General features: G+C 35.5%; 2 protein-coding genes across 2 annotated transcripts in view; both read left to right on the top strand.

The window, feature by feature from the left end:
* The window catches only part of cped1 (cadherin-like and PC-esterase domain containing 1), a 70,199-nt gene extending 52,442 nt beyond the window's left edge, over positions 1-17,757 (top strand). The window contains exons 15-21 of the mRNA XM_051107581.1: positions 7,124-7,241; positions 8,203-8,339; positions 12,596-12,816; positions 13,801-13,902; positions 14,112-14,199; positions 14,295-14,441; positions 16,555-17,757. Of these exons, the coding sequence (XP_050963538.1) occupies positions 7,124-7,241; positions 8,203-8,339; positions 12,596-12,816; positions 13,801-13,902; positions 14,112-14,199; positions 14,295-14,441; positions 16,555-16,794 (1,053 nt within the window). The 3' untranslated portion in view covers positions 16,795-17,757. The remainder of the gene's footprint in view (positions 1-7,123; positions 7,242-8,202; positions 8,340-12,595; positions 12,817-13,800; positions 13,903-14,111; positions 14,200-14,294; positions 14,442-16,554) is intronic.
* A 1,337-nt stretch (positions 17,758-19,094) lies between these two features.
* Positions 19,095-24,701, top strand: wnt16 (wingless-type MMTV integration site family, member 16). The gene is made up of 4 exons (XM_051108142.1): positions 19,095-19,377; positions 19,542-19,768; positions 21,573-21,859; positions 23,728-24,701. Exons 1-4 carry the CDS (start codon positions 19,217-19,219, stop codon positions 24,190-24,192), a joined length of 1,140 nt encoding a protein of 379 aa, XP_050964099.1. The 5' UTR covers positions 19,095-19,216; the 3' UTR covers positions 24,193-24,701.
* Positions 24,702-25,363: the final 662 nt, after the last annotated feature.

Below are 25,363 nucleotides of genomic sequence, written 5' to 3'. Positions count from 1 at the left end.
TTGAAATAAAATAAATTATATATATATATATATATATATAGTGTTGTATTATTGTTTGATTATTTTAAAGATAATAATAATAATAGTAATCATGATAATAATAATACAGAAAAATGACCAAAAATATAAAAATGACTTAAGCTGATGAAATATAATTACGTACAATTACTTATGTTAAAGTAATTGATAAATGACTATACTAAATAACTATATGTAAATATAATTAATACGTTTATTATAATTATATATTTTTTTTAATTTATATTTATTTATTTATTATAAATTCTTTTTTTTTTTAAACGGTGATTTTAGTTAACTAAAACTAAAATTATTTCATTAAAAACATTTTCATTACTTGAAATAAAATAAATGTTTTATATATTACTTGACGTACTCAAATAACTAAAACAAGCTGAAAAAAAAAACTTGTATATTATAATATAGTAAAAATGTTACAAAAATGTAAAATGTAAATAAGATTAGTGTTGTATTATAGTTTGATTGTTTTACGCACACAGACTCTCTCTAAAAATGACAAAACCTACAAAAAGGTACTAAAACTTCCACCAAAATTACAGTGGAAAATAGAAATATTAATAGGATAATATTAAAGTTTTATTAATTTCATTTTATTTTATATTAATAAGAAAATACTACATCCACAAAAAAATTATTTTATTTTAATAAGAAAGTTAGAAAATATTAATATAAAACTACTTAACTATTAATACTATCTATAATGTTGTAATAATATCTATAATTCTAAAATAATGCTAAAATAGCACTTTTTAAAGCTTGCATGTATTAAGTTTTGCACCTTTGCAGAAAATGTGCATATTCTGCACATACTGTATGCCATACTGCTAAAATAGTGTGCATAGTATTGTGTTATGCCACTATTCATTCAGATTCACTATTTTTGTGAATTGAATGTAAAGAGAAGAACATCAGCAGGCTTTTTTTTCTGTGGATTTGAGTGAGATCCTCCTGTCTCTTTATATTGCCTCAGATTTATCTCGCATCCATAAGTGAGTGCCTATTTAGTTTATAAATGGTAGTAGCTCTGCATACAGCTCTAATAGAGATCTACTATATGAAAACAAAATCCAGATGTGGAGTAAAACACTTCTTCTGATAACCTGACCTTTTTTCCAAAAAAAAAAAAGAGCTGTTTGGCTTGGACCTGCTACAGATGATTGCATCCATGTGTGTATGTTCGTGTATGTTTATGTATTTAAATATGTTTGGAGACATACAACTTAAGAGGAGAGCCTGAGACAGTTTTTGAGAAACATTTTTTCAAAAAATTATCTTGATTTTATATGTAGTCATTCCCAGTCTCTGGGAAGGCTTATTTTATTTTATTTTATTTTATTTTATTTTATTTTCCCATATGTTATCTTCTTTCTCTTTACTTATTCCTTCAGAATATTCTGTGATCTTTCACTTGCTAAAAGCTAGAATTCACTTTTGAAGTTACACTAAATAAAACCTCTCTTTCTGTTCTTTTAGCTGATTAAAGGATCCAGTCAGAATACCTCCTTTATATTCGTTCGAATAAAGCTTTTTGAGGCCTGCAGCATATGCTGCTTCCATTTCTCACCATCCTAATTGAAATGAAACCCAATAGCCTGTCTTATAGTGTGAGGGATTGGCTGACAGCATGACGGTTCTATAGGATTACAATCCACAATCCACAGGATTACATTAAACACTCTCGGTAAAGCCACTTCAGCCTTTCATAACAAAGGCTGTATTTCAGTGACCAGATGGGACATCTGTATGGCACTCTCACAATGCTTCCAATTTAATTACACTTTCGTTTTTGCATTGATTAGTGTTGAAGAAAGCATGCAACAAATTCATCAGCTTATCTGCCAGTTTTTCAGTCTTTTTGTTGGCTGGACACTTGGACGTCTCACACTGACCTGTAATAAAACATCTGTCAAATCAAGTTTTCATTTGACAGAATGTCATGGTTATTTTATCTTAGTTTCAGGCCAAAAGAGGAAGGCTTTTAAAGGCTTTTATTTCGCAATTCTGCCACACTACATCTTGCAATTCTGACATTTTTCCTCGGAATTGAGTCCTATAAACTCAAAGTTGCAAGTTATAAAGTCAGAATTGTGGGATATAAACTCACAATTGCGATTAAAAAGGGTTATTTTGACTTTATCTCACAATTCAGATGTTTTTCTTGCAATTGTGAATTTACCTCGCAATTCAGACCAATACATCTCGCAATTATGACTTTTTCTCAGAAATGCATGATATAAACTTGCAATTACAAGTAATAACGTCAGAATTGTGGGATATAAAATTGCAGCTTTATTCCTTGCAATTTTAACTATTTCTCACAATTGCAAATTTATACTTTACAATTCTGACACAGTACATTTCCCAATTCTGACTTTTTTCTTAGAACTGCATGATATAAACTCGCAATTGCGATAAAATGAAGGTAATGGTGACTTTATCTTGCAATTCTGACTTTTTTCTCACAAATGTGAGTTTATACCTTCTTTTTTTAAAGTTAAGATATAAACCTGCTATTGCGAGTTATAAAGTCCAATTTTGAGAGTAAAAAGACTATTTTCTTATAATTGTGTTATTATATCTCTTAATAATTCAATAATTCACAATTGCAAGTGTATATATTGCAATTCTAAAAAAAAAAAAAAGTCAGAATTATACATTTATATCATGCAATTCTGAGATTTGTTTTGTTTGAGTTTACATCTTGCATTTGCTAGAATGCAAGATATTGCCAGAATTGCTGTTTACCTTTTTTCTCACAATTACAAATTTGCATCTCACAATTCTGACATTTTTCTTAGAATTTAGAGATGTAAACTTTTTGCAAGTTATAATTGCAAGCAATTGCAAGTTATAAAGTCAGAATTGTGGGATATACATTTGCAGTTGAGATACAAAGGGTAATGGTGACATTATCTTACAAATGTGAGTTTATACTTCGCAATTCTGACACTTTCTCACATTTTTCTGACTTCTTTTCTCAAAGTGTAAGAGATAAACCCACAATTGCGAGTTATAAAGTCAAATTTTATTTAAACTCGTAATTGTGAGTTTATATCTTGCAATTCTGAGAAAAAAATGTCAGAATTGTCATAAACTTGCAATTGCTAATAAAATTTCAGAATTGTCTGGAAAAAGTGTCAGTTGCCTTTTTTATTCAGTGTCAAAAATGGGCTTCCATTATTTCTGCTGTCTAATGAATAAAATGGCCAAAAAGGTGAAATACATTTTAAATAATCAGCAGTCCGCATAAGAATGTTTCCTTTATCTCAACTTTTCTCAAAGTTTCATTTCAACTAGCATTTGCTTTACTTTCATCCCATATAGAGGAACGCCTGATCCCGCTGGAATGGTTTTACATGTTTGATCCTGACAGAAAGCTGCTAATCTCCTGCTTGTAAATTTTTATGTCTTTCATTGCACTACAGCTGAGGGCTTTGTCTCCAGTGGTGGCTTATTAAAACAACCCCCTTAAGTATGTGTCCTTCCTCTCAGAGGGCTTAAGACTCTCTCTCGAAACAAACTTTTAAAGATAAAAGCTAAGCAGAGGGTTCTCGTGGAATCTGAAGGGGTTTGTGAGAGCTGGTACGAGGGCAGAGACTTGACCGTGGTGGTCGCCGAGAACAAGGTCTGATGTACGGCAGTAATCCTGGCTTTTCTAGCAGCGCGGGTTATTCACTTTGATCAGTGGTGATTACACTGCCGTTGCTGCTGGTCTCTGATCCCTGTAACCAACACGAGTGGCTCGGCGGGCTTTCAAAGCTTAAATGTTCACACACACACTCTGAAAAACGCACACCGTCTTTAAAAAAGAGTGTTTAAGTGGTCTCACTGAATTTCTGTAATATGTAATTGCATAAAGAATTTTTACAGTTCTGACTTTTTCTTGAAATTGCAAATCTATACATAGCAATTCTGACTTTGTTCTTGCAATTTTTCTCTTTTCTTTTAAAATTGTGAGCAATTGCAAGTTAAGTCCAATTCTGAGGAAAAAAAGAGAACGTTTTCTTACAATTGCGAATTTATATCTCATGATTCTGACTTTGCAACTGTATGTTTGTTTCTCGCAATTCTAAGGAAAAAATCAGAATTTTGAGATTCTATTACCTGTAACCAACATCAACATGAGTGGCTCAGACAAGCTTTAAGAGTTTAAATGTTCACACACGCTCTGAAAAACGCACACATACAGTGAATGCGTGAAAACACTTCTTTAAAAAAGAGTGTTTAAGCTGTCTTAAAAACTGTATTTCTGCAATACTGTACAAACAAAATTTTACCAGTCAAAAGTCATTTTTAATATTGTTAAAAAAGAATCTTATTCTCAACAAGGCTGCATTTATTTGATCACAAATATAGTAAAAACAGTAATATTGTCAAATATTAATACAATTTAAAATAATTGTTTGATCGAAATTGAATGCATTTTAATATGTAATTTATTCCTTTGATGCAAAGCTGAATCAGCCATTACTCCAGTCTTCAGTGTCACATTTTTAAAGAAATTAACACTTACGTTCAGCAATGATACATTAAAATTGATCAAAAATGGCAAGAAAGTTATTTGTAATGTTTCAAAATATTTCTATTTCAAATAAATGCTGTTGTTTTGAATTTTCTGTTCATCAAAGAATCCTGAAAAAAAGGTGTTTGCAATTGCTAATAAGAAGCATATTTTATATTTTAAGTATATATTTAATACATTTAATATATATATATATTTAAAAATATATATATTTTTAAATAGAACAGCAGTAATATTTCACATTATTGCTGTTTTTATTGTACTTTTAATCAAATAAATGCAGCTTTGGTGAGCATAAGAGATTTAAAAAAAAACAACAAAAAATGAAAAAATATAAATTATTTCAAACTTTGAAATGAATGTATGTCAATATTAAAAAAAAACTATGCTCTATTAATAATTTAATAATACTCTTAAGTGTAATTAATCTTCAGCATATCTTAAAATCGTATGTTTATGGTAAGTTTTTGATACTGTTCATTTGAATTTTGTTACATTTATATTTACTTGTAGCATTTAAAATCTGTTTTAATCTTTCATAAATAGTATAGAATATTAATAATGCTACATCCTCAAATTTAAAGTATTGTTTATGTCTGTAACATAAATATTGCAAATCATCCCTGTAACATAAATGGTAAAAAATTTACAGAACATGTTAAATAACTTAAGTGAATCAATAAATACTGTCAAGTTCCATTTCAGCATTTTTTTCTATTCCCCAGTCTCATGTTTTCTCATTCATGCTGGTTTTGTGATATCCTCATTAACCAGATGCTGCTGATTCATTATTCTCTGGTGATATAGAAGCAGAAGGATTTACTCTATCATCTGAAAGCCAAGCTCTGATCTCAAGTTCATCCGCTGACTCCCCTGCTAAACCATCACCGCGAGAACCTGAGAGTACCTGTTGGATGAAAGTCTTTATTCCGTCATTTTCTGTTTCTGGGAATGGAAAAATGACAGATGAGAGAGATAAAATGAAGGTTCTTGTTCTTTCATGTTTCTTTGCCCTCTGTGTGAATTAATTACACGCGTTTTCCTTTCCGGAGGGATGCTAACTTTTCGCCGGCTCCGATGCTGAAGGTGCTAGGTGGTTTCCGCCAGGCTCGGACTAAGCTGCTGATTTATGCCGACCCGCTCGGAATCAAAAGCCTGCTCGTGTTTGCACGCACACACTGTGTGCAGGTACGAACAAGAAAATCCCTGTTAAGTTGTCTTGTGGCACTTTGTCGAGAACAGCGGCGGGAGCTTGGGGAATGTTACGTGGCTTCGAGAAGCCCCTGTGCAAAGTGCTAAGGAAGGGGGCAAACGAAAGAGCCAACGAAGAGCCGCTCTTCTGAAGTGGAGCCAGACCCGATGGCTCCCGTGAGGGACCTCGGGGGTCAGCGGAGCAGCCTCGATGTTGTCATTTAGCCTGTTGGGTTTGTTTGACCCTTGACCTCTAACAAGGGGCAAGGCCGCAGGGCAGGTGTCGGGCGGCGCGCCTGCTTTAATTTGTCTGTGAGGAACCTTGCGTACGCAGCCACATGAAAGCAAAAAAAAGCTTTGGTGAAACGTTGAAACTACTCAATCTATTTGTCAAAAAGCAATTTTAATGTCTTAAAGGAGAAGTCCACTTCCAGAACAAAAATTTACAGATATTGTACTAACCCCCTTGTCATCCAAGATGTTTATGTCTTTCTGTCTTCAGTTGTAAAGAAATTATATTTTTTGAGGAAAACATTTCAGCATTTTTCTCCATATAATGGACTGCTATGGTGCCCCGAGTTTGAACTTCCGAACTGCAGTTTAAATGCGGCTTCAAACGATCCCAAATGCGGTTGTAAACGATCCCAGCTGAGGAAGGGTCTTATCTAGCGAAACGATCGATTATTTCATTAAAAAAATACAGTTTAAATACTTCTTAATCTTAAATGCTCATCTTGCCTTGCTCTCCCTGAACTCTGTGTATTCTGGCTCAAGACAGTTAGGGTATGTCGAAAAACTCCAATCGTATTTTCTTCCTCAACTTCAAAAGTCATTTCAAAATCATCCTACATCGCTGCAGAAGTACAGACCCAGTCTATGCAAAGTGAACATACAAAGAAGATAAAACACCCTTAACAAAAAAGGTAAAACAATGATGTAGGATGAGTCCAGGCAGAGTAAGACGAGTGTTTGACATTAAAAATTATATAAATTGTATTATTTTTAAGAAAATAACTGATGGTTTGGCTAGATAAGACCATGCTTCCTCGGCTGGGATCGTTTACAACCACATTTGGGATCGTTTGAAGCCGCATTTAAACTGCATTTTGGAAGTTCAAACTCGGGGCACCATTGAAGTCCACTATTTGGAGAAAAATGCTGAAATGTTTTCCTCAAAAAACAATTTCTTTACGACTGAAGAAAGAAAGACATGAACATCTCGGATGACAATGGGGTGAGTACATTATCTGTAAATCTTTGTTCTGGAAATGAACTTCTCCTTTAAGTGCTTACATTTTTAACTCAAGAGTGTGACTGTCTCAGAATGTCTTTCCAAACTCAAAGCTCACCTGTTTCTCTTTCTTTTCTCAGGACTGTGGCCTGGTGGTCAGTCCAGATAAGCCCTGCGGTTTGGAGTCCGTTCCAGGGATGAGATCTTCAGAAGAGGCCCAGGCCTCACCTCGGCCTTGCCTCTCAGGAGATGAGCCTGGTAGGTTTATTCCAGGTTTTGATCATGGGCTTTTGAAGCATCTGAAATTTGAATCTAAAACTTGCTGTAAGATTTACAGTCCTGTTTTTTTCATGCAAGGCAGTAAGTCAAACTGCTCAGTTTTCTGTATGTCTGTTTTGTGGACAGATGATACTTTTTCCGCACATTTTTTCTCCTGTAAGAAAAATGATGTTGGCCCTTAAAGCATATATTTCTTTTGCAAAGTAGTTCATCATGTGTTTGGCTATATTAGCATGAGATTCACGGCTTATTAGCTGCTCCACTAGAGGATGGGAAAGGTTTGCTAGTGAACTCAGAGTTTGGTAATTTATGTGTCTGCTTTTACAATGTGATAATGCACTGATTCATTGCCTGAGTTGAATCATTGCTCAATTACAAGGTTAGGACCTCCATGCTGACTTTATGGCAGAATATAATCACTTCATACAGGTTTTCTGAGTGAGTTGTTCCTCTGAAAGTTTCACTTCTGTGAGTGTGTGTTCATCTGCTAGGCCTTTTAGATTTAAAGCCACCAGGTTAGGGTTCAGAGGACGGTTTAGTCAGTGCCATAAAAGTAAAAAGGCCATCCTCAGCAGGGTAGTACATCAAAGTCAGCGGGGATCTAGTTTAATTGACTGTTTAGGATGGAGTTACACAGTGTGTGTTAGAGAACAGTTAATGGGAAAATATGTGTATATGGCACAAATAGTGTATTATGCCATGTGGGGGACTGTCTGTAACTGGCACAATGAAGTAATCTTGTCTAGCTGGAGTTTCCCAGCTGATTCTTCAATTTATGCTGAACTTTTGACATTCGGCTGTTGAAGACTTTAAAACTTCACAGAGATTCACTCCACTATGAATCACCTGTGGACGCTGTAACCTGAGTAGATGCTGTCATGGAAATTTAGTGTAATGCACTGTAAAGACAGTGTAACAAAATGTCTTCTGTCTCTGTCAGGTCGTTGGGTCGTCCCATGCCTGAGCTGTTCAGACAACAGGACTTGTGATTGGAGAGAGGTCGTCTGGCAGCCCGACAGCTGTTATCACCCCTTGCTGGACCAACCTCAGTTGCAAACCTGCATGATGGACCGGAAGGTGAGGAACCAGGAACCAAAAACACTTTGAAAATTACATCAATACTGGTGCTTGGTTAACCTATATTGTCAGAAATAAAAGTTGTCACTAGGATCCTTTCAAAAGCTATACCTTATTTACCCCTAAAGAATGCATAATAGTAGCTCAAAGGTACATATTTGTACCTAATTTGTAAATATTAGTGTCTTTTGAAAAGTTACTGCCCCAGAGACAGCTTTTGTACCTGTATTTACATTTCTTCTTATTATCAATGTTAAAAACAGGTGGAAGTATAATTTTGGGGGGGATTGTGATACATTTTTTGGCAGGAGTATAACGTTTTTAATTTTTGAAGTTTTCAAAATCAAATTTTAATTCATTTTTTTTAATAAATAAAAACCTTTTGTAACATTTTAAATGTTTTTACTGAGATTTTTGATCAGTTGAATGCATCCTTGCTGAATAAAAATATTAATTTCTTTAAAAATAAATAAATAAATAAAAAATCTCACCAAGGCTGCATTTATATAATCAAAAATACAGTAAAATTGTGAAATATTACTACTATGTTTTATCTATTTCAATATATTTTAAAAAGTAACTTATTCCTGTGCTTACGCCAGTCTTCAGTGTCATACAATCTTTTAGAAATCATTCTAATATGCTGATTTGGTGCTCAGAAAACCTTTCTTCTTATTATCGATGTTGAAAACAGTTCTGAAAACAGCTTAATAATTTTGGGGGGATTGTGATACATTTTTGTCAGGATTTTTTGATGTTTTTAAATATTTTTAAAAGATTTTTGTAGTCTTTTGTAACATTATAAATGTTTTTACTGAGATTTTTGATAAATTGAATGCATCCTTGCTAAATAAAAATTTTGACCCCAAACTTTTGAACATTAGTGTAAATACTTATACTATATAGATAACTATAGATAACTATATATTTGTTTAAATGTACAATTTTTAATGAATCGTTAATGGAAGTTTTTATAAAGTGCTACCAGTACTTAGTTTGAATCAACTGTTTAGACTAGCTTTTTTTTTTCCTGGACTTAATGTAAACATACATTTTGTCAGCTCTTCTGTATGCAGCTGACAGCTGCACCGTGTGTGTTTATATACAGTACTGAGGAATAAATTAAAGGCAGACAGCACAAATACCATTGAAGTTCCAGTGGCAATGAGCAGCTGTTTATCAGAGATTAACAGCAGGTGTTGAGCTTCATCTACAGCTGAGCTCACAGCAACCTGCTGCTTTTATATACCTACACATAGGTGTAGTGCATAATTCCTTAGAAAAGAAGTGGAAAGAGATTCTGGAAAAGAAAGCCAATACTCTCCTGTGTTTGGTGCGATTTATTTTATTGTAATTCTTTTTCTTGATGTAATCTGCACACCTCCTGTGTTTTGGGTTGTTTTTAAATCATTGCTTAAAGCCTAGAAGGGGTTTTCGAAGCTGTGTGCCAAACCTACAGTCTGTTCCTGCTTCAGATGCTCCCACAGCGCACATCCTCACAGCATGACTCTTTCCACCCTGTTTCGATTTAAGACTCACAAGATCAGATCTGACATAAACAAATGGCCACATTACACAAGGGCCCGAGCTCTCGCTATACACAAACCACAGCTCTCTGACTGCAAGCCCATTCAACAGGAAAAGAGGGACTCTTCAGGAAAGATTGTTTCAAATAAGAGAGCTTTAGATTGTCAAGGTCTATATGCAGAGTTTGTTTCATGTTATATCCATTTCTGCCGTCTGGAGACAGACTTGTTTGGAGTTTACTCCAAACTTGTCTTTCCAGACTTGTATACTGTTACGTTTCCTTTACAAAACAAATTTGTTGCACAGCTACTGACATAAAATGTAAGTTAAAAAGGACAAAAAAGTGGCATGGACTACTTTATTAGATGATTATGTGTTTGGAACTACTAGTTTGGAATAATATGAGAGCAACTTCTGACTTCTTGTTGAAAATATGTGTCCTTAATCTTGTGAGCATGTCTGCAGACCACAGTGTCAGCCAATGCCAGCTCCCGGAGATCTTGTGATTTAGACTGGCATTCCTGCCAACTTCACTGCCAAAAGCACACACACAGATGAACATCCAAAATTAATAGACTCTTGTGAAGTGTTTCATGGCGACTGTGATCTCAAAAGGCCATGTTAGACCTTTTGCTGATATAATGACAATTATTACATTTTCTGTAGGCTGCCACTCACAAGAGAGCTTTTAAAGGGATAGTTCACCAAAAAATGAAAGTTGCCCCATGATTTACTCACCCTCAAGCCATCCTGTATATGACTTTCTTCTTTCAGAAGAGTACAATTAGTGTTATATTAAAAAATGTCCTGGCTCTTCTAATTTTGAAGTCCAGTAAAGAGCATCTATCATAAAGTATACTCCACATAGCTCCAGGGGTTAATAAAGGCCTTCTGAAGTGAATCGATGTGTTTATGTAAGAAAAATATCTATATTTAAAACTTCATATACAGTATTTCTAGCTTTCGCTAACTGTCGTACCACGTTCACAAGAGAGTGGCGTTTCAGCAGATGACATAGTATGTAAGCGAATGCGGTGCTGAAAGTGGAAGCATAGCAGAAAAAGCAATACAAAAAACGGTCATGAATTAGAAGTGCAAAACGAGGATTGGTAAAGACAAATTGCAGAGGATTTCGATATAAGCCAAGTGGAGACTAGTTTTCCTTTGCTGTTAACAAAACTTCACATTGACTACATCATCGGCTGAAACGCCACTCTCTCGTGAACACACATACTACTACTTTATGATGGATGGATGCACTTTAATGGACTTAAAAATCTCAACAGCTATTCACTGCCATTATAAAGCATGAAAGAGCCAGGACTTTTCTTTAATATAACTCTGTTTGTATTTGTCTGAAAGAAGAAAGTCATATACACCTAGGATGGCTTGAGGGTGAGTAAATCATGTGCTAATTTTAAGTTTTGGGTGAAATATCCCTTTTTTTTATCCAAAAACCACAAGAACAGTATTATATATTGTGCTGACTTGTTTACTTACATTATCCCGAATGTTTCCAAGAATGTTGAAATCCACAGAAATAAGCAATTTTAACTAGTGTAACGGACTGTGTCATTGCGTAGCCTGCCAGTGACATCATACACCCTCGATTTTCCACTTTTATTTTGTAGAAAACGTGGAAATCCCAAAGACACTTTAATATGCATTTTATTAGACAGGTGATGAACGCACAGAGTAGCATTATAACAGAACCTTTATAAAACGGATAGTTTCAGTCCTTGATTCTGATTGGTTGAGCCACGTTCTAAGCTGTTGTAAATACTCTACAAACATACACCTTTGTTTACATTTGTGTGTTGCTCAGCAACCACTTTATTGCAACCACAACCGTTTCTGAGGAACTACACTGTTTGGTGGAAGAATAATGTTTGTATTAATATCATTACACTTTATTTGCTCCATTTTATTTTGTGAAACCTTACTACGTATTTGGAATGACCATTTCATAAAAGCAATAATCCTCATGAAGCCGTGGTTTACAATGAATTTATAAAAGCTAAAGGGCTTTGCATCGTGCCTAACAACACCCCTTAGCTGTTATAAATTTACTGTAAACCACGGCTTCTTGGGGCTCATTGCTTTATCAACGCACTCAAATGTATCTAATATGATAAAACAATGCACATACACGTGGAAGGAGCAGATACGCTCAAGTGTGGCATAATAAAACCTCCGCTGCTTTCGAGCCGTGTATCGTGCTCATCCTTCATTAGCAATCCCTCCAGCATCCTCATTTCTCTTCCACAACTTTCAGCTCACCCTGCTTCATACTATATTGACCTTAATAAGTCTTTAATACATTCGCTCTTCCATGAACATGATTTCTGCCTGAACAACTCCCAAGATTTCACACTCATTCAAGGCGTCATCAAACTACACCTTTGTTTCTTTGTTTGTTTTGAATATGCGCCCTCTAGTGGTGAAAACATACATATTGTGCCTTCAAGTTTCACACACACACACCCTTTATGCTGGTGGCCATGTTGAGATCACATAACCATTCGAGTAATAACTTTATAGGTTTTAAAAACCATTCGGTTTGATGTGTCTTTCAAGAACTTGAATTAAAAGCTAGTAAAACACAGACAATGACGTGTTTATTTTGCGGTCTTATTCTGGACTTTACCAGAACTAGGTTTAAGAAACCAGTCCAGGTTTAGCCTGTTTTATTCTCACTGCATCTAACATACATGCATGTTTTCCCTTAGGTCCTGTTTATTGGCGACTCCACCAATCGAGGGATGATGTACTATCTGATGGAGAGGGTGAACAGTACTCTGGAAGACTGGGACAAGGCTCACGACACCATCGTCTACCACAACCTGAATCAGGGCCGAACTATCGTCAGCTACTCTTACTACCCACAATTCTGGCTGCCGAAAGCTCAGAGACCTACTTTCCAAAAAGCTCTGCAGCAGCTTTTAGAAAGGTCTGTGTATGTGCATGTTGGATGATGTTTGTCTCCGTGTGGCTGTGGATTACGTCCATTAAGCTGTGAATGTGCGGGTTTGGTGTCGGTCTAAAGTGGCAAAGGCCTTGTTAACACACTGAATGACTTTGGCAGCGTGTTTGATGGTGGGATGTGGGCTGTGTGTGGTTGGGAGGCTGTGTGTCAGATCAGAGTATGTCAGCAGGGATGGTAACCGCTGCTGGCTCAGCGCGCCGTTGATCTCACACAGCTACTGATGTGGGCAGAGGGGTGGGATATGCAGCACAGATGTGACTGTATGTGTGTTTGAGTGTGTTATAACATGCATCTGTTGAGGACATGTGTTTTGGGAGCTGCTTGAATGAGCTGACGCATTTTGTTTTTGCTAAATTAAATTGAAAAGGACAGTTTTGTCTAAGTGTTGAAATATGCGTATACACTACCATTTGAATGTTTGAGGTTAATAAAAAAAATACTTTTTTTTTTTTAGGAATGATGCATGATGCATTGTTTGAAAGTACCAGTAAAGACATTTATAATCTTTCAAAATGTTTCTATTTCAAATAAAGATTGATCTTTTGAGCTTTCTATTCATCAAATAGTCCCTTAAAACATCAAATTTGATAGTAATAAATGTTTCTTGAGCACCAAATCAGCATACAAGAATGATTTCCAAAGGATCATGTGACACTGGAGTAATGATGCTAAAAATTTAGCTTTGCATCACAGGAATAAATTACATTTTAAAATATATTAAATTGTAATAATATTTCACAATATTACTGTTTTTTACTGTATTTTTGATCAAATAAATGCAGTTTCTTTACAAAACATTACAAAATTCTTTCTTTTCAGTGGTGCAAAACTAAAACGTTTGGAATATTTACATATTTTTCTGGAATTAATTCAAGGACTGTTGATTATGTCTTCAGCATATACTGTTGATCTTTATCCTCTTCTCTGAAACCACTTCCACCGGGACAGGTCACAACCCCTGGAGAACTCGCCTCAGACAGTGCTGGTCGCTGGTGGGGTGCAATGGCTAAACCTGAACCATTTGAGGACAATTCAGCAGGTTTTACAGAGGTAAACATGTTCCCAAATGCAACACAAAACCAGCCTGTTCATTGTTAGCTTGACTCAACCGCATTTTAATTACCTATGTTCTAATGGCAAAGGCTTTTATTTCTTTTTAAGGTTGCTGGTTTTGATTTCTGTAGTTTGCTGCCAATCTGTCTATGTGGTTTTGAATGTTTAACATCATATCTCCAACGTATTTCCAACTTATCTCCAAGGGAGGGTCTTGAGAAAATCATGGTGGTGGTGAAGTCTTTAGGAATGGGTTTCCATCTGCCTGTGGATGGTATTCGCTCCCTTCCACTGGTACGTAAACCAGATATTCTTTTTTTACTTTATTTATTAATTTATTGACATGTATAAACTAGTCAGACTTCATTATCTTAATTTATTCGTTCTAGAATGGAGTGCAAGAACTCTATAATGTGAACAAGAATATTCTGGAAAATGCCAAGCATCTTGGATATGAGGTCATTGACACTCTCAGCATCACTATGGGTCGTTATAAAGAGTTCCTGCAAGGACGATGTGCCTGCCATTTCCATGAGGTAAAAGAATTAGTTGCAGCAGGAGTCTGTGTTTCTCTCGCCTCCCCTGAGCCCATTGAGTTTTAACAGACCCCCAAAGCATGCGGTGAGTTTGGTGGGAGATAATTAAGAGTGAATGGGGGAAAGTCACGCAAAAGAAGGCAATGCCTCCATCACAGTATGATTGGATATGACTGGTTATGATCGGCTGTGATTGGTTCATCCAATAAATTCGTCTGTTGTGCTCATCCTGCATTCACAAATCAGTCTGAATGAACAATATAATGGTGTTAATGGAAAGACTAATTTGTAGATATAACCATGTTGTTACAACAAAATAAGACTTAAAATGTCATGAAAACATGATCTGTGGGAGTTTTTAGTGAATAATTAGCTTGGTGAAATTTTAAATAAATCTCTATGTTTGTGACCAATATATACTGAGCTTTGATGACTAATGATCTGAAAAATTCCAAATAGTTAAAAGTTAGCTATTAAAAAGAATAGCTGTACATAATTTCAGCTTAAAAAATATTGTTTAAATTGTTACAGCCTTGAGTTATTACTTTGGAATAAATGTAAAATGCTTAAAACACTAACTTGATGGGATTCATACTTGGCTTTAATAAATAGAATTTGTAAACATAAAATCATTTTTTTTCTTCTTCTTCTTCTTTTTGTGATAGTATAAAGAATATTTATTTAACCAAGAAAATCAAATCAAAGAATCTTTATACAAATCTTTCCAAACTTTCCAAAAAACCAAACCAAAACAAAACAAAAAAACAATGTTTTCAACACTGAATAATAAAAAAAAAATGTTTCTTTAGCAGCAAATCCACATATTAGGATGATTTTGGAAGAATATTGAATATTGAATATTAGAGTAATACCATTACAGGGAAAAACATCTATTTAAAACAAGAAAAGGTTGTTTTAAATTGTAAAAATATTCCCAATGTTACTGTTTTGTATGATTAATGAATAAATGCAGTATTACATTATAAGAACCTTACAAAAATTGCAAAATCTTACAAACCCTACACTGGTAGTGTACATAGTTAATCTTGTTAAATAATCATTACTAGATTCTCATTAATACAGTAAATATGCAATGTAATTAAATGAATGAAAAATGTACTTATACTGATTAAAAGACCTACCTTGCATAAATAATTTTATTAAACAATTTGCATATCTTATATTATATACCATATTCACCAATTCTGCATTTAGGTAGAAATACAGTAAAATGGTAGTACTGCTAAATATTATTACAATTTATCTTGGTTGATAAACAGAGAATCAGTGTTTCAGATTTCTCATCCAACATTCCACAAAAACATACAAAGCCAAAGAACATAAATTATTGTAATAGCCATGTTGCTGAAACAGGCTCTCTGTGCTAATTTTGTGAAATTTGTATCTGTAATTATATTATTATGGGTGTAATTTACTACACAGAAGGCTTATCTGATTAACTTTGTATTACTTAGATCCACACATCCATGTGTGCAAATGTAACTGTTCTTCTGTTCATATGCATGAATGTAGATCCTGCTCGAAACACTTTTCCAGCCTTCCAGCCCCATAAATCTTTTAAAAGAGAAGCCATTCCTTTTTTACTTCACCCTAAAAGTGCCTGGCAGATCAGTTAATGAGTAATTAGCAATTAGGCGGCTTTTTATTAGCCAATAAAGGGCAGGTTGGGAACAGATGTATTAGTGTGTGAAGTGGTGGTAGAAATGCCAAACCTGCTCACATATGGGACTGATATCACTGTAGAGCGGCCACATCTGACAACAGGCCGACAGATTGAGACCTTGCTATACATAACATCAGGGGCTTTCTCTCAAGTTTTAGATGAGCTGTTGCTTGTTTTTTTGATACTTTTACAATGTATTTTTGTTGTTTAGTGCTCAGAGGAAACAAGCTCTTAACCATTAAGTATTTTGTAGAGCAGGGAGCTAATAAGAATTGGCATTTTAAGAGGAAATAAAACTGAAATGGGATAAAGGCTAAATCTCTAATTTAAAAAATGTGTCAGAGCCACACACACAACTGGGCATAATGTTTGCTTACGTGCAATCTATAATTTTCTATGCAATAAATCATCAATGAAATGTGTTTGCAGGTCTATAAGCTTCCCTTTGCAACCGCTGCTTCCCAAAGAAAGCTGAAGATCTTTAGGCTTGGTGGAGAAAGCAGGAACCCGGCCAATGAGCAAACAGGGCCTCAAGAGCACGAGGAACCGTCGTCTCAACCCGACGTGTCCTATCACGTAAAGGGACCAGTGAACGCGGTGTATTCGGAGATCCTCCTCAGCAGGATATGTGTGAGTCACGCCAACAACAGGACCAATCGCCAACAGTGACAAAAAGATATTTAGCGGCTGGTGACGCTAACCTGTGCGTGTTTTTCAGGTGTGTCTCTGTATGATTAGCTGTGAATATGTATATCTGTTGAGAAGTCTGTGTAAAAGGGCTAAACTGTGCATATTGGTCTGAATGTACTTAAGCATATGCTGGATCAAAGAGGTAAATTGCAGGGCGAGCTAGGTAGGTGTCTGTTTGCGCATGTGTGTTTTTGTGTAGAGTGATCCAGATGGAGGTGCGAAGGGGTTCACTGAGACCCCCTGAAGCCCTGCCAAAATGACTTTGGCAGCTGCAGCTTAAAACCAGGCAGTGGCTGCGGTGCGACGGTCGCGCGGCCCCTTCAAACAGCCTTGCAAAAACTTTCCGAAAACGCTGGTGCAACGTTTTCACAATGCTGCTACTGCTGAACCACAGGTCCGAGACATTGTGGAGTGCCTTTGATGTCACCCTGCCTCACACTGTCACTTTTATGGAAGCTCGGGCGACGTTTTGAAGTCTAGCTTTACACCGCCTTTCCTTCACATGCCAGGTTCACAAGTATTTATGAAGAATTTTCTATGCCAAAGGTCTTATGAAGTATATTGTATATTATAGTATTACTGTCTTATGTTTCTCACACGTTTATTTTTCTACCAGTTTTCCAGTGCCTTTAATAATAATCTGTGTAAAATGTTATTAAATGCTGTTTACAAAAAAAAAAAAGAAAGATATTTATACTGTTTTGATGGTAAACATTTTATATTGTTGGTGGGTTTACTCTAAATTGCTGGAATGCATGATGTTTCGTTTGTCCATAATTTACGTTAAACAGGAAGCGGTTTGTGGAGAGAGAAAATTAGGAGGATTTATTTGAAATATCCCATAAATCTTATCTTCCCACCAGTTGTTAAGCTGAGCTCAGTATGGGCACGAACGCTATTTCCACTTAAAGTAAAATGAATTCACATGAAACCATGTGTTGACCTGTAAATATTCCACAGCGCGTGATAACTCTTTTTAATGTCAGAATTTTAGGGTCAGATGTTTTGGATGTATGAAAAGCTATGCTAAGATATTTGTCTGTGTAGCCTGTGCATGAAATGTATGATTCCAACAATCATCATGAATGTCACATATCCTGAACAATTAAAAATGTATATTTTCATAATTTAAAACACATTGCTTCTTGAATTTATTTATCTAATGTTTTTGTCTTATTTAATTTGATTCCACCATTATAGTTCATGGATATTTTTTCTTTTAAATCTAAATAATTTAAGCAGTTTTGAAAGCTTTTTGACTTTTTTTACCCCTTCATCGACGTCAAATCAAAAATGTGTTGCTTTATAACGTATTTAGTTTTTTTTCGACTGGAACGTTTAATTATTAATGTTTAGTTGTTTGTTTGCGCAAAATCGAAATACTTTTTTTTTAAGTGTAGATCGAAATTAGATAAAAAGTTACACATTATTGCTATTTCAATTTACTCGCAGAAAAATAAATAAATACATAAACGGAAATAACGTTTCAGTAATGATAAAAGCGCGCGTTTTCACCTGACGCTGAAGGTAACCATAACAACAGTCAGTTGCTCAAAAACAGCGGGATTTTCAGGCGTCCGTATTTCGATGAAGAGTGAGTTCGTATCACTTTATTATTGCTTAAAACAATTTTAAATATCAGAAATAGATCACAAAACGTCATGTTTTTGTTGTATAAGTACAGTAGGCTCTATGTTAGTGGTGTCAAACTGCTTTGCGGACGACAATCTTCAAGTAATTGCGCCTGCATGGAAAGTAACCTTCAATTTAGTCTACTTAACAGTTTGTTGAACGTTTAAAAGTATTACTTTTTAGTTATTTAAAAAAAGTCGACGCCGTTTGAAGTTATTGTATAATGTAAACACGACGTGCACTTAAGTAGTATTAATTAAACAGCCTTTTCGGTTTTTAAATGTGTTACTAAGCCGTGTCTTTCTGTGTTTCTGTTGTTCTGCCTTTTGTTTAAATCCTGGTTTCAGAATATATGTTAAACACTAAGTTAAAAAGTCCTTTTTATTCCTAACACAGTTCTTTCTATCTCACAAAATCCCAAGTGAGCTGCTGAAATAACTGATTCTTTCTGCCCGTCAGTCAGTTGCGCTCGCTTTGTGCTCTCTCACCGGCCTCCTGCCAAAATCACTTTGTCCAATCAGTGTTAAGAACGGTCTTATCTTATGAATATTAATGAGCGGTTCGACCAATCACAATGTGGGAGCGCTTCACAGGAGAGTGTTTAGTTGCGCGTTTTCGAACAGCAGCATATAACTGTTTGTGTCTTTTTGAGCTCGTACTGAATCTGATGGAGAAGGTGATTTGGCGGTGGTTGGACGCTTTTGCTCGTACCTGCGACTTAATGGATACATAAAAAGGACGTTTATGAACTTAAAAGCGCCGTTTGTGGATGTTAGATGTAGTGGACCGGTATGTGTCGAAACATTCAATTCGGAACTTGTTAAATGAAGTGGACATGGATAAAAGCGGTTGCGGGATACATCATGCAGTTTACCATTTATTCCTTCTGTGGCTTTCAGTTTGCCCTCTGTGCTCTCAGGGAAGTTGGATGTAAGTATTATAAGTGCCGTGTTGTTTTTACTGTCAATCAATGTTTGAATAAAATGTTTGAAAATTGTCTCCTTTTCCTCGGGCCTGGTTATGGCGTTTCAATCCAGGCCGACAGGAGAGGAGAACCGCTTCTGATCTTTGTGTCACACTGCTCCGCATCACAGGTGGTTGGGCATCACATCTGTAGGAGTACCCCAGAAGTTGGGTTGCGCGCATTTGCCCCTGTCGCACAAGCAGAAGGAGCTGTGTGAGCGCAAACCGCACCTTCTACCGAGCATTAAAGAGGGCGCCCGCCTGGGCATCACCGAATGCCAGACGCAGTTCAAACACGAACGCTGGAACTGCTCGACCCGACGGGACCCGAACGTGTTCGGCTACGAACTCACCAGTGGTATGCATGCGAAGTGTCATACTGAAATAGACTTCATTTGAATGTGGTTTAACTTTATAATCGTGTTTTTGATTTATTTTATTCATGAAAGTTAGTAGTGAAGTTTGACCAACACTTTGACCAAAAATAACGAGACGAAAATTATTGCAGTTTAGGGTGGTAATACTGGCAATAAATGTCATTTTAAGCGTCATTTGTGACTCTGGACCACAAAACCTGTCATAAGGGTCAATTTTCTGAAATAGAGATTTATACACCAGAATAAATAGGCTTTCCATTAATGTATGGTTTGTTAGAATAGGACAACATTTGGCCGAGATACAACTATTTGAAAATCAGAGGGTGCAAAAATCTAAATATTGAGAAAATCAGTTGATTAGTAATGCATATTACTAATCAGAAATTAAGTTTTGATATATTTATGGTAGGAAATTTACAAAATATCTTCATGGAACATGAAGAACATAATATCCTAATGATTTTGGCAAAAGAAAAATCAATAATTTTGACCCATAGAGTGTATTTTTGCTTATTGCTACAAATATACCTGTGCTACTTGTGTCTGGTTTTCTGGTCCAGGGTCACGTTTATCAAATTTTGATTTAAAGAAACTGTGCAAAGAATTACATTTTGAGGAGCATTGTATATGGCTAGAAAAATGATAAATTATTTTTTTTAAGTGCAATGTCATAAAAAACGTTAATGTTTAGAAGTTAGTAATAATCTAAGTAATAATCTAAATATTTTTTTAATTGACTGTCAATCTTATTTTTGACCCCTTAATGGCCATCTTGATTTGAAATGCTGATGAAAAAGACAATTTGATTCTGGAAACAGCTGTGACACACATCTGTTTTAGGTTAACTATCTCTATGCTAAATTTACTATGGTCTTCAGCTGGCTCTGAATTTAGTACAAACAAAGAGTAGAACTGAAATTCTAGAACTTGTTTCTCGATTTTTGAGAATCCATTTCTAATATTTGCCCAAACTTTCTGTCCCAGAACAGTTCAAATCCAAGCTCAGTTCAAGGGCAAACTGAATTTGATATACTGTGAGTCTGATTTAATGCAGCAACAACAAGGGTTTAAAAGTAATTTTATAGTCATATTGCTATTTTGTCTAAAAAGATGCACCATTTAGATTTAATATCATAAGTGAAAGAGTTTATTCTATTCTATTCTATTCTATTCCATTTTTTTTAGGTTTCTTGCTTTAAAGGTTTTTGTTCACCTCTTTTGAAAGCAATAAAAATCATAGCAGTCAGATATTTTTGAAAGTAAATAAGACAAAATCAACTTAAAGTTAAACATAAACCAAATTTAATCAAAAATGAGCCTTATAAATATTATTTTATACAATGTATTAAAATTAGTTTTATAGAAACTACATGCATACATTTATGACTAGATAGTTTGCTCCCAGTTAACAATCTGCAGAAAGAGATTTTTTATTGGAATCTGCAGTTAAATTTATATATTTATTGTCAATAAATTTTAATCAGAATCGCTGAAATGTACAGAGCCATTTACTTCATGTATAAAATGTCACTTTAAACAAATCTTTTCATTTAAAAGGAAGTTAAGAAACATCATCTGTTCTCATAATAAAAAAGAATATATACGTTCTTTTTATATATAATATATATAGAATATATACTACATATATATATACATATATTCCTATAACATTTTTTTTTTTTTTTTTTCATTTTTTATAGTGTGATATCAGTGTTTCTCTCTAGGTAACATTCCCAAGTACTTGGACTGGAATCTTGCTTAAATTCTCTTTTTTGTTTTTTTAAGGAACGAAAGAGACAGCGTTTATCTACGCAGTAATGGCTGCCGGCCTGGTTCACGCAGTCACACGCTCTTGCAGTGCGGGAAACATGACAGAGTGTTCATGTGATATGAGTCTGTTGGGCACTGGTTCACCCACGGAGGGCTGGCACTGGGGCGGGTGCTCTGACGACATCGCATTCGGGACTTCGTTCAGCCGTCGCTTCATCGAAAATTCAATAAAGAACACATCAGCCCGTGGTGAGGACGCCCTGTTCACTATGAACCAGCATAACAGCGAAGCTGGGAGACAGGTGGGTGACAAACAACTAACCTATAACTAGTACAACTAGTTGTATGCACAACAGAAATGAAATGCACAACAGAGACTGCTCACTTTTTCAGCAGCCTACATTTTTTCCCTTCATTTTCTCCATAGGGATTTCAAGAAGTACTTTAATAACAGCTTTAATAAGAAGTCATGGACGGAAACTAACCAGCTCTGAGATGAATCATAACATTCCAAACTTTATTTGTAACAAAAAAAAGAGTATGAAAAGACAGACAAAGGTACAAGACTTTGTACTTAATGTTGTTTATGGAAGCATAAACTACAATCCTAGTAGTATTGCAAATTATGTAATCTAATCAGTTTAAAGTGCTTTGTAGTGTGTGGTTATTTCTGAGCTCTTTTGCTGCAGTTGACTTATTTGATCTTTTTGTAAGAATTATGAGTATTTAAATTAAATATGGTTTTAAAGCTTTTAACACATACTGACTTGGAAAGTGAGATTTTTACATAATCTAAAAGCTGAATAATTAAGCTTTCCATTGATGCTTGTTTGGATAGGACAATATTTGGCTGAGATACAGCTATTTGAAAATCTGGAATCTGAGGATGCAAAAAAAATATATATATATTGAAAAAAAAGTTCTTAGCAATGCATATTACTTAAGAGTTTATATATTTACAGTAGCAAATTTACCAAATATCTTCATGGAACATGATCTTTACTTAATATCCTAATGATTTTTGACATAAAAGAAAAGTTGATCATTTTGACCCATACAATGTACTGTTGGCTATTGCTACAAATATACCCGTACTACTTATAATTTTACAATTTTTCTTTATCATAAATATTTGTTTTTCTATGGAGAAAATGGGAATTTTCCTTCTGAATCAAGACTGTTTCCCTTGATTTTTGCCTTTCCATTCATGTTTTGATTGATATGTGAAGCTGAGGCATTAATTTGCATGTGACTGTGCTTGCCTGCTTGAAAAAAGAACTAGAGAGCGCTCTTAATTCAGTGCTGTGTTTCCCTGTATAGACGCTAATTCACTCTAACTGAAGAAAATATGAAAAGTGTGACAGTGGAGAAAATGTCGGTCCTTTCCAATTCACTCAGACAGCATTCCTGCAACATTCATAGCACATTCACATCCAAGTTCTAGTGATCTTACAGCCTTGTTTATAAACAAGTCTAATCTCCAAAACTGAATTTTGATCATTCATTCCAAGGTCTCCCCAATCGCTTTAAGGTTTAAAGCAAGACAACGAACTTAAAATATGACTGTTTTCTCCAACAAATGAATCGTTGACTCGTTCTGGCTGACAAGAAAAACCATTTCAAAACGACCAAATAAGAACAGAAATAGTAATGGTCTCTTTCAGCTCTTGCAATTTGTCGATCAAATGAGTTACATCTCCCCACATGTTCTTGATTATTCTGAGAAGCTGATGATTTGCACCGAATTCCACAGCATTGACTGAAGAACACTTGTAAGTGTTTGGAGACCCGAAACCACCGAGGAGCGTTTAAGCGAGACAAAATCCCCCTCAAGTCAGCGATGGGCCTCCATAATCCTTCACCCAAACAAACGCTCCTATTTTATGAAAGTCGTCAGCTCACAAAAAACTCCTTCCGCTCTCATGGTGCATAACATGAAGGGATGGGAGAACATAAAAGCTTTATCCGTAAAAATTATATAGTCCTTAGAAATGGGGTTTATAGCAAAACCAAGGATATCTCTCTTGCCGATTTACATTAGTTCTGCGTTTTTGCCTGAAATCCAGGAAGCTCACATGGCTGCATGCTTTTTTATTTCGTGCTGGCATTGTCTAGAAAACAAGCTGCTCGATCAAATATATAATGATCTCCATATCCTCTTCTTCTACAGGCGGTGGCCAAAACAATGTTGACAGACTGCCGCTGTCACGGCGTGTCGGGTTCGTGTGCGGTAAAAACGTGTTGGCGCTCAATGGCCGCGTTTGAGCGTGTGGGCGCCTACCTGAAGGAGCGCTACGAAAACAGCGTTCAGGTGGTGGACCGTTTTAAACGCAAGGTGCGACGTAAGGACAAAGACCATCGCCACATGCCTATTAGCAAAGAGGAGTTAATCTTCCTCAACAAATCGCCTAATTACTGCTTGGAGGACCGGCGGTTGGGTGTGACGGGGACCAGGGGCCGCAGGTGTAACAGAACTTCAGCCGGGCCGGACGGCTGCAACCTGTTGTGCTGTGGGCGGGGCTACAACACGCACGTGGTGCGACATGTAGAGCGCTGCGAGTGTAAGTTCGTCTGGTGCTGTTACGTTCGCTGTCGCCGCTGTGAGACGATGAACGACATGCACACCTGCAAGTAGGAATGGACCTTCTTTACGCTTTCAGCCCCGTTGGGTCTATACAAACAAGCGTGTTGACAAAATATCCATGGCAACCGGCAATCAAAAACTAGGGAGAAATGGTATAACTCCATATGCATAACTCCTCCCATGGGCTGAAGTGGGAATCAAGCCATTTTGTATATAATTGACTGTGGAATATAACTGGAGCATAAAGGGAACTAAAATACTGGGAACAGCAGAAAAAGTGTAAATAGATGCTTTTGTTCTGGTTTGTATTGAGGGCTCTTACAATTATAGTTGGAATTATGTAGATAATATGCCAAGATATTTTTGATACAGTGTTTTATAGGTTGCAAATGAGAATCCCTTGAATTAAAGACAGAGATAATTCCAAAAGGATGTATTCTGTCATTTTAGCTTTATATTTGATGATTTAAATGTACATATTAAATTATGAACAAGCGATTTCACCTCATTTTAGACTTAATTAAACTTAAATAAAGTTTTTTAGAGACGCTGTACATTCATTTTGCTTTGTTTTTCCAGTTGTTCCTTTCCTTCCTAAACAAATGAACACGTATTACCCAAAAGTGTACGTAACGAAAGCATACTGCAGTAGCAGCTTTATACCCAGGTGAAAAACAAGTGCACTTCCATAAGTGCTCTGTTTTAACACACTCATTTTGTACTTGATATACTAAAATTATTTTGATGAATATGAACTAAAATGAGACCCTGGACCACAAATCCAGTCATAAGGGTCAATTTTTTGAAATTGAGATTTATATATTACCTGAATGCTGAATAAATATGCTTTCCATTGTATGGTTTGTTGGACAATATTTGGTCAAGATACAACTATTTGTAAATCTAGAATCTGAGGGTGCAAAAAATCTACATTTTGAGAAAATTACCTTTAAATTTGTCCAGATGAAGTTCTTAGCAATGCATATTACTAAGCAAAAATTTACTAAATATCTTAATGAAACATGATCTTTATTTAATATCCTAATGATTTTTGGCATAAAAGAAAATTTGATCATTTTCACCCATACAGTGTATTGTTTGCTATTGCTGCAAATATACCTGTGCTACTTAAGACTGGTTTTGTGGTCCAGGGTCACAAATGTACTTAGTTACCACTTTTAGTATACTTGAACTCAGTGTATGAAAAATGGGTTTAAGTGTA

Source organism: Labeo rohita, chromosome 4, assembly GCF_022985175.1.
Source record: "Labeo rohita strain BAU-BD-2019 chromosome 4, IGBB_LRoh.1.0, whole genome shotgun sequence".
Lineage (NCBI taxonomy): Eukaryota > Metazoa > Chordata > Actinopteri > Cypriniformes > Cyprinidae > Labeo > Labeo rohita.
This window is presented reverse-complemented; position numbering and strand designations above follow the sequence as displayed.

What these genes read in the sequence shown, in the direction of transcription:
- wnt16 (XM_051108142.1), top strand. Translation starts at nt 19,217, where the DNA reads ATGTTAGATGTAGTGGACCGGTATGTGTCGAAACATTCAATTCGGAAC. An exon ending in TGCTCTCAGGGAAGTTGGAT is followed by an intron (nt 19,378 to 19,541) that starts GTAAGTATTATA and finishes TCCGCATCACAG; the next exon opens with GTGGTTGGGCATCACATCTG. An exon ending in ACAGCGAAGCTGGGAGACAG is followed by an intron (nt 21,860 to 23,727) that starts GTGGGTGACAAA and finishes CTTCTTCTACAG; the next exon opens with GCGGTGGCCAAAACAATGTT.